The sequence below is a fragment of the Monodon monoceros genome, unplaced genomic scaffold, assembly GCF_005190385.1.
Source record: "Monodon monoceros isolate NGI ecotype Baffin Bay Population unplaced genomic scaffold, NGI_Narwhal_1 Contig5158_ctg1, whole genome shotgun sequence".
Taxonomy (NCBI): Eukaryota; Metazoa; Chordata; class Mammalia; order Artiodactyla; family Monodontidae; genus Monodon; species Monodon monoceros.
Genome location: NW_021701003.1, coordinates 1 through 10,088, shown reverse-complemented (window position 1 = coordinate 10,088; position 10,088 = coordinate 1). Strand labels below are relative to the sequence as shown.

The following is a 10,088-nucleotide window of genomic DNA, read 5'->3' as shown; positions in this document are numbered from 1 at the left end:
ACAGTCACTATAGAGAACAGTATGGAGGTTCCTTAAGAAACTAAAAATAGAAATACCATATGACCCAGCAATCCCACTACTGGGCATATACCCTGAGAAAACCATAATTCAAAAAGAGTCATGTACCAAAATGTTCATTGCAGCTCTATTTACAATAGCCCGGAGATGGAAACAACCTAAATGCCCATCGACAGACAAATAGATAAAGATGTGGTACATATATACCAATGGAATAGTACTCAGCCATAAAAAGGAACAAAATTGGGTCATTTGCAGAGACCTGGATGGACGTAGAGACTGTTATACAGAGTGAAGTAAGAGAGAGAAATATATATTAATGCATATATGTGGAATCTAGAAAAATGGTACAGCTGAACCAGCTTGCAAGGCAGAAATAGAGACGCAGATGTAGAGAACAAATGTATGGACACCAAGGGGGGAAAGCGGGGTGGGGAGGTGATGGTGGGATGAACTGGGAGATTGGGATTGACATATATACACTAATATGTATAAAATAGAAAACTAATAAGAATCTACTGTATAAAAAAAAGATATGGGCCTAGGTAGGGAGAGGATGCAGATGCAGTGCACAGTAAAGGATGGGGCTCTATCTACAGTATTCACTATATGACCTTGAAGCAGGAACCCTAAATTTTCACTTTAAGACCTGGCACTGGAGAGCCTGGTGAAAGCAGCGTCACAAGTAAGCCCTTCACCAGTTGGAACGTGAATTTACTTCAGGTAAAATGAATTTTATAGCATGACCTGACAAAGAAGTTAAATATTTTCAGAATGTTCAAAACGTAAATAAAGGAATAACTTCTATTTTAAAAGAACAACAACAACAAAAATCATGGAAGGGCTTCCCTGGTGGTGCAGTGGTTAAGAATACACCTGCCAATGCAGGGGACACGGGTTCAAGCCCTGGTCCGGGAAGATCCCATATGTCACGGAGCAGCTAAGCCTGTGTGCCACAACTACTGAGCCTGTGCTCTAGAGCCCGCAAGCCACAACTACTGAGCCCACATGCCACAACTACTGAAGCCCGCACACCTAGAGCCCATGCTCTGCAACGAGAGAAGCCACCACAATGAGAAGCCCGCTCACCGCAACTAGAGAAAGCCTGCGCGCAGCAACAAAGACCCAACACAGGAATGAATGAATGAATAAATAAATAAATAAATATTTTTTTAAATCATGGAAACAGAGCTGTATGTAATGGAAGCAGGTAGATATGTAAAGAACGAGTAAAGATGAAAAAATCAAATAAAAAGTGGACCAGAAATGGATAACTCTAACCAGGATATGGCTGAAAAGACAATTAGTAAGTTGGAATAGAGTGAAAAAGTCACCTATAATGCCTCAGAAAGACACAGATCTAAAAAAAAATACCAAAAGGCTGATGGGATAAACAGAGTATATACTACAAAGTCCTAATCACTGTGTAAAGCTGCCCCTCTCGCCTAATTCTCTGTCCATCACATGCTCTGTGCATTCCTGTCATAAAACCTATTATTTAGCAGAATTACCAGATTTTTTTTTTTAATTTTTGTCTGTGTTGGGTCTTAGTTGCAGCACACGGGATCTTTGTTGTGGCACGTGGGCTTCTCTCTAGTTGCAATGTGCAGGCTCTAGAGCACATGGGCTCTCCAGTTGAGGCATGCGGGCTCAGTTGCCCCTCAGCATGTGGGATCTTAGTTCTGTGACCAGGGATCAAACCTGCATCCCCTGCATTGGAAGGCAGACTCCTAACCACTGGACGACCAGGGAAGTCCCACCAGGTCTATGTTTTTATTGACTTATTCTTTATAAAGCTCCTGCCAGGTGCTGAGCTCTTTTCTAGTCATGCTGGGTACAGACAGCCAAGAACGAGTCAGATAAGGGTCTTGCCCTCATGGACTTTGTGTTCTAGCCTATTCATCACTATACCTCTGGCATCTACACCATTGTCTGGCTCAGATTAGGCGTTCAGGGTATATTGGTTCAATCAATGGGTAAATGAAGGAAGTAATTCATACCTCAAAATATCTTTTGTATGGCTATGGCCTTGATTATCTTTCTCTGTTTGGCCAGTTTTGCAGTGGTGAGAGAGACAGGGAAGAGATGAGAGGAATTTCTCTCCCTAGAGCATACCCTGCTGTTATCAGTCTGTGACACAGACGACACACTGGTATGACCCCCACAGACCTGGAGTCCACCTGAGCTGTGTCCTCTCGTTTTTTTACTTCTGTTTTACAAATTGGTCAAGAAGATTCAGAATGAGGGTTTCTTTGGTGGTGCAGTGCTTAAGAATCCTCCTGCCAATGCAGGGGACACGGGTTCGAGCCCTGGTCTGGGAAAATCTCACATGCCGCGGAGCAGCTAAGCCTGTGCGCCACAACTACTGAGCCTGTGCTGTAGAGCCCGCGAGCCACAACTACTGAAGCCTGTGCGCCTAGAGCCCACGCACCGCAAGGAAGAGTAGCCCCCGCTCGCTGCAACTAGAGAAAGCCCGCACACAGCAACGAAGACCCAACGCAGCCAAAAATAATAAATTTATTTTTAAAAAAAAGAAAAAGAAGATTCAGAATGAGACCAGCCAGCAATGTAAGCAATGTCAATGTATGAATCTTTCTTTTTTATTTTTCAGGCTGGAGTGAAAGGGACATTGGGAAGATTAGTCGGAATTTTTGAGGTAAGTCTGTTAAAATCTTTGGTGCAATTGGTATCATATTAATAACCACGTATATCTTCACCATGGGCCATTCAGGCTTCCGTAACAAAATACCAGAAATTGAGTGGCTTATAAACAATAGAAATTGATTTCTCATAGTTCTAGAAGCTAGGAAGTCCAAGATCAAGATGCCAGCAGATTCAGTGTCTGGTGAGGACCCACTTCCTGGTTCATAGACAGCGGTTTCTCTGTGTTCTCACATGGCAGAAGAGGGAATGTCTCTGGGGTCTCTTTTATAAGAGCACTAATTCTATTCATGAGGGTCTTCTGTCATAACCCAATCACCTCCCACTGTCCCCTACCTCCTAATACTATTACCTTGGTGGTTAGGATTTCAACATATGAATTTATGGGGGCGGGGGAGAACATAAACATTGTCCATTGCAGTCTTAATCTAGGAAAGATGTCATCTTTGTTTCACCAAGTTTTCAAAACAGTGCAGCACCAGCAGAGAATAACATGCATTCTTTTTAAAATCCCATAATCTCCTCCAATCAACTAGAATTATTTGTTAGAATTATTTTTCCCGTGTCTACCTCTCTTCCTCTCCTCCCAAGATGTGAGGAGGGGTAGATAAGTGTAGAGGAGACAGAGGAGAGTGGAAGATAAGTAGCTATAGCACAAGAGACAAACAAGGACATAGTCTGGACTAGAGATTTGGAGAAAGTAGGAAATCAGGGAATAAAGATGAGCAGGGTTAGTAGGAGGAGGGGAGATGTGTGAGATAATCAGCTTGCTCACATTGATGGGACCCCTGCCCACCACAGTCTCTTCTCTTTCTGGTGTTCTAGCTAGTTAAATTTACCTGGTGCCTTTTTCTCAAGAGGTCCCAAATCCTTTTCTCAGTATTCTTGAGAAGTTGTGCAGAAAAAAGAGGGTAAAGCCTTGGCTTTGGAAGCCCAGGCAAAGAGCTCACCCTCAGATTCAAGTGTGGCATGTTTTAAATAGGCCAGTTGGTGCTATTCCATATCTGATTGTAGGACGATAAAAAGTGAAAGGAATCCTTGGGTCTAAGCTCTCTGGACGTTTACATAATCTCAGCTCTCTAAGGAAAAACTCTCTCTGTCCCTCTTTGCCCTTCAGAACCAGGAGAGGAAGCACAGAACGTATGTCTATGTGCTCATTGTCACAGAAGTGCTGGAAGACTGGGAAGACTCAGTTAACATTGGTAAGTTATCCCCAGATGGCCTCCAAAGAGCTCCCCACAATCGGCCCTGGCCATGCCATAGGTCATTACCCACAACCGCAAATGAGAGCCTGATAAAAGAAATAACAGAAGGATGTCCATTTTTGAACTTGTGAAAGGTACTATTTTGAAATGTTTAAGAGGAAGCCAGAGTTGGGTACATAGTCAACATTTAGAAATGCGGCCCATAAAAATAAGACCTGTTGACTCTAAAACCAAATTGGATCCTCCCAAGCAGGTATTGATCAAGGCCTCCGCAATGCTAGGCCCGCTGCTGGCCATGAACCTCAGGCGGGAGCACGGCCGTGGCTGTTCCTTGCAGTGCTTATTCAAACTGTTAGAGAAAACTGTCGGTTTGGTTGTGTGAGCCCCTCCCTCCAGAGCTGTATAGGAGGTGTAGAGTGATGGGAGTAGTTTCCAGTTATATTCATGTTACCCTTCAGGTGCACGCGACTTTCTCCTAAGGAGCCATTTTCTTTGATCTCAGATCACTATTGCATGTATATGTCCTTTTTTTTTGTTTTGGCTGTGTTGGGTCTTTGTTGCTGCACATGGGCTTTCTCTAGTTGAGACAAGTGGAGGCTACTCTTTGTTGCAGTGTGCGGGCTTCTCATTGCTGTGGCTTCTCTTGTTGCGGAGCACAGGCTCTAGGCGTGTGGGCTCAGTAGTTGTGGTGCGTGGACTTAGTTACTCTGTGGCATGTGGGATCTTCCCGGACCAGGGATCAAACCCATCCATGTACCCCGCATTGGCAGGCGGATTCTTAACCACTGCGCCACCAGGGAAGTCTGTATATATGTCTTTTGACCTAAAAATTGAGGTGATTTTAATGGTTGGCTCATGGTTTAATCTTTTAGCTCTGAAGGAAAGTATATTCTAGAAAAGTGTAATATTAATTTAACTTCTGTTGTAAATTGGCAAACAGATATAATTCATTTACCAAAGCCTTTCCCTTTATTGTTAGTATATGCTTTGCCATCATGCCTCTCACATTGTTGATCTGGGCATTTCATAGCTCTTCAGCTTTTAATGGCTTTGTGTTTGGTAAGAATGCAATAAACTTAAGTATAAATAAATTCAGTGGGGGGGTATTAAAAATAGACTCCTTGACAGCCAGTGCTGGGGCCTGAAAAAGAAACAGAGGTGAGTGGTGTGGCTGGCCCTGTCTTCAGAGTACTCTGTCTGGTGGGAGTCACACACTTGTGATACTGATTTTTAAGGTACCATTGCTCTATTAATATCCAAACAGGCCTTTCACCTGTACTCCCACTGCTGAGAATTGACTCTAATGAAACAACCTGAAATATGGGAATAAGCCTATGAGCCTTCCTTCAGAGGAGCCTTTTTCAGATGAAAAATTGGGTCTTAAAATGTACAGGTCAGCAAATGTTAAGTGATCTAAGGTCCATTCTTAGGCAGCTGTTAAACGCATACTTATGAAAGCTCTACACCATGGGAAAGTGCTTATGAGATCGTGTTGGTGACTGAAAACAGGATATAGAATTGTATATACACTAATTAGAACTACATTAAAATATGAATTTGAAGTGAAAACAAAGATGAGGTACTGGTTTTCACCTAAAGAATTGGCAATGCCAAACAAAAGTTAACAGTGCTGGCAGGAGTGTGGTAAGACTGACATTCCAACACACAAAAGCAGGATTGGGGATCAGTACATCCTTCTGGAAAGCTGTTTGACAGTATCACAAGCCCTATAGTGTTCAAATTTTTTTTAAGTGTAGCATTATTTATAATAACTAAAATTGCAGACTGTTGATGTCCAATGATAGGGAAATGGTTAAGTGAATGACATTATATCCATGCTAGATATTACGATGTAATGCAACCATTAAATATCATACTTTTACAACAGAGAAGAATGCTTAAGAAACAATGTGAAGTGGAAAAGAAGCAATAACAACAGTAATAGTAAAGCAAGCTCTTACAGCATGTACTCTGTCCCAGGTATTGTTCAAATGCTTTACATATTCGCTCTCACAACAGACTTGTGAGATAGGCATTATTTATTATCTCTATTTTATAGATGAAGAAAGTGGGGCCCAGAGAGGTTCAGTAACTTGCCCAAAGCTGTGCAGCTCATTAGAGCCATTGATGTGATTGGAGCCCAGCATATTAGCTTCAGCGTCCATGTTCGTAACAACAGCACTCCATCAGGGCCTCTGAGAATTCCGAGCACCTTAAAGCATGATCCCAATTATAGTTGCTCAAATAACTGTGTCTTTTTCAAATAAGATGAAAGAAAAGCAAATGCACTAAGGTATTAAGAGTAGTTACTTCTGGTTTATAAGATTACAGGTAATTATCTTATTTATGCTTTCTTCTGTTTTCCCAATTTTAACCAATGATCTTTTGTTATTTTTGTAAGAGAAAAAATAATGGAGGATTTTAAAACATGCATTTGAAAAAAAATTTAAATACACTGAAAAGTTAATAATGATTGTGTTGAGATTATATTTTCCTCTTTTTGAGAAAATATTTCCTTTTTTGTAGATATATCACTCTTATACAAAAATTTTAAAATAACTGATTACAAGTCAGCCATCCTGGTAATTCTGGAAGCTGATGCTCATGTCTGTTTTTGCAGGAGATGGGGTTGCTGGCGGGCTTCAGGCACTTATGTACAAGCCGAGGAAGGCCCAGAGGCCCAGGAGCTCAAGAGGAAACCACTAGCTGTGGTTCTCTTTAGAGGGCAGGTTTCACACAATTACTTTCAGCTCTTCAGTTTTCAGATTTCTTACCTGTTTTCTGCATTAGACATTTGTGTAATATTTGAAGCATATAAAGTGCTTGCATCACCCTTGTAAGAAAAGAAAATAAGGAAAAATAAACTTACATGTTTTTTAAATGTTGATAACCATCGTGGTCATTTTGTAATGTGTAGAAATATCAAATCACTATGTTGTACGCCTGGAACTAACATAGTGTTGTAGGTCAGTTATACTTCAATGTAAAAAAGGAAAGAAAAACCCTGATAACCATTGCTTCCATGTTTTTTTCTACATTTTCTCAAAAGTTTTAGGGTCAGAAACCTGCTGCTTTCCTTTTGTACTGATTTCTTTTTCTCTCTGCCTCGACAGGAAGGAAGCGGGAATGGTTTAAAATAGAAGATGCCATAAAAGTGCTGCAGTATCACAAACCGGTGCAAGCATCGTATTTTGAAACGTTGAGGCAAGGCTACTCAGCCAACAATGGCACCCCGCTCGTGGCCACCACTTACTCAGTTTCCGCTCAGAGCTCGATGCCAGGCATCAGATGACTGAAGATTTCCTGTAAAAGAAATGGAAATTGGAAACTAGACTGAAGTGCAGGTCTTCCCTCTCACCCTTGCCCTTTCACCTCTCCTCACAGGCCTCCTCTTTCAAATAAGGCATGATGGGCAGCAGAGAAAGGGTTTATTGATAATGTTGCTGTTTGGTGTTAAGTGATGGGGCTTTTTCTTCTCTTTTTATTGAGGGGGTGGGTGGTGGGTGTGTAATTTGTCAGTACTTTTGTGCATGATCTGTCTCTCCCTTTTCACACCCCTACAATTCTCTAAAGAGGCAAACAGCCTTCCCTCTGCCTTGGATTCTGAAGTGTTCCTGTTTGTTTCATCCCAGCCCTGGCCAGATTTTTTTTTTTAATTTTTTTTTTTTTATTAAAAGATACCAATATGAGATGAAATCTTTCAAGAATTTGTCCTGTAATGTGCTGTTAAGTCCGGTAGGCTGGTCACTTTCACTGCAAGATACATTTATCTACACATTATATATTGGGCATATAATGTGTAAATAAATGACTTTTAGAAGAGGGATTTAATTGTTTAATTTTTCAAAGTTTTGTTTTTTAAATTCAAGGTGTTTCTGAAGTGGAGAGCCTCACAATTAATTTACTTTTTTGTTTCTGATGCTAGTGGCTAGGTAAAGTTCCCTGTCCTCTCTCTTTTCCCAGTCATCGACTGTAGTTATGTAGGGTATGGGAAGAGTTTAGCTACCTTCATAGTGCTCCCAGGACTCATGGCCTTCTCTTCTCAAAGCTGTGTTTCCATGCCAAGAAAGAAACAGGAAGAAACCTATTTTCTTTTTTATTACCAAGCCAGGAGCAAATGGCCTCAGCTCAGATCTGGAGAAACAATGCTAGAAATTGAATTCCTCCCTACATGTTGACAATAGGGATTTGAACTGGATTCTTGGGATTACTATCTAAAAAACTGGAGCGTCGAGCACTGTTTCTATCCTGCTGGTTTGGAGTTTTTTCCATAATGCTACTTATCGCCGACAAAGGCCTCTCTCCCTGTGCATCCATGCCTTACACCGTGCTGAACTGGATATTGTCCTTGTGCTCTGAAGCATCCAACTATACTTGGCAAGTGCAGCTGTACAGTCCTGTCCCTGTTGTGGGTAACCATGTTACGTTCCTGAAAAGTACACAGGAGGAAAATTCAGATGTTTGCTTGTCTTTGTAATGTTATAGCACTTGTAATTGCACCATGGAGCATGCTCAGAAATATTAAATATGTCTCCCACTGGGATGTGAAAGGTCCATCGTCCGCTGAGAAGTGGTATGGGAGAATGCTTAATCAGTTATTAGAACAGCAACATAATGCATTGGCTCCCTGCAAACTGTCTTGTTGGGTTTTGATACAGGGTTGATGCTGGCTTCATTTGCCAATTGTGTTGTTTAGTCGAGAAGTAGGCAGAAAAGGGTCTTGAGACCGGGGCTGGGGGTGGGGGGCACTGATCAATCCCTGGCTTGGGACAGGAGTTTGTTGCTATACTCTTAGTGGCATCTCCTTTGTCAAAACATAGCCAAGATGTGAAATTAAAATCGTAGTTCTCTTTATTTAAAAATTCTAATAAATACTCAAACTTTGAAAAGCTTTTGCTCTTCCCCCCCACTAAAAGAAATATAGTATCTGGTAGGCCTGTGTCATTTAATGTTCAGTGTTTTAGGGGACATCAGTTGATGAACTTAAATTTTTGCTATCTATTCTCGGTTTGCATCTTCTCTCCCAGTCTTAAAACACGGAGCCAAAAAGCAGTGCCGGCAGTTTCCTTAGGAGACAGCTCTACCTCTGGGAAAGGAATCCTGTCCCTAAGTAAGGGTCCCAGTGGATAGAAAGCACCATGGGATTTGAGTCTAAATGCCAACTCACTGTTCATGTGTCCTACTTAAAAATGAACACACTGCTGCTTATTACCTGATATAGAGCATTCTGAGGTTCTGTGCAAATAAATAAAGGGGACAGTAAAATAAGTTCAGCTCAGCACTAAATGGAGTCCCCAATACAATCTTCAAAATAAATTCTACCTTTATGATATAGATTGAAAGAGCTTTGCAGGAAAACGATTAGTACTCTTGAAATAGGAACTGCATTTGTTAATAGTATTTGTGCAGTTTTTAGTGATCTGAAGATGTTTTCACTGGGCTGGTATAATAATACACTACCCTACAAAGTCCTGTTTGGATTGTTGTTGGCGTCTTTGGGTCAGGAAAGTGAACTGTGCCAAGAAGTATTTGTCAGTGACATGAATGGATCCCATTAATGCAGTTAACTGGCGAGGCTGTGCTGATGCTTCCTTAACTGACAAAAGGAGGCTCTGTCCAACACCAGAATTGTTGAAACTGATGCGGTTATCTGTTGCACTGGGATTCTGGTGAGCAGGGGTCGGTGTTTTTCCCTCCCTGGCATCATAAACACCATGGCTGTCTCCTGACGTGTAGTCACAGCCCTTTTGTGATACATTACTTAGACACATGGTTGCAGTAACCTTTCTATCTCCCCCAAAAAAAGCAAGGAAAAACAGAGGAAAGCTCAAAGTTTACCCTACTTGCAGAATATTTAGACAACACTGATTTGCCATTAATTCTGCAAGTACTCGCCTTATTCAGGCTTGGCAGAAACAGGTTCCTGTGTTCAGGGCAGATATCGAGTCTCTCTCACAGTGAACGGGCACATCTTAGATTCTGATTATTACCAGAGTGCCCATTAGAGCCCACCATACTCAGGATGGAGAAAGATAGCAATGGCTTTTTTTAAATTAAAATTTGTTTTTGGTTTATAAATTGCAGCCCTTGGGGAAACAACAGTGAGATCATGCCATTTTTTTGGACCAGGACTGTGTGTGAGTGAGTGAGTGAATGTGTGTGTGTGTGTGTGTGTGTGTGTGTGTGTGTGTGTGTGTGTGTGTG

General features: G+C 41.5%; 1 protein-coding gene across 1 annotated transcript; it reads left to right on the top strand.

The window, feature by feature from the left end:
* The first annotated feature begins 2,426 nt into the window (after positions 1–2,426).
* Positions 2,427–8,773, top strand: LOC114890031 (diphosphoinositol polyphosphate phosphohydrolase 1). Its single transcript, XM_029213541.1, has 3 exons — positions 2,427–2,674; positions 3,797–3,881; positions 6,998–8,773. The coding sequence occupies exons 1-3, from the start codon at positions 2,594–2,596 to the stop codon at positions 7,174–7,176; spliced, it is 345 nt and encodes a 114-aa protein (XP_029069374.1). The 5' UTR covers positions 2,427–2,593; the 3' UTR covers positions 7,177–8,773.
* The last annotated feature ends 1,315 nt before the right edge of the window (positions 8,774–10,088 follow it).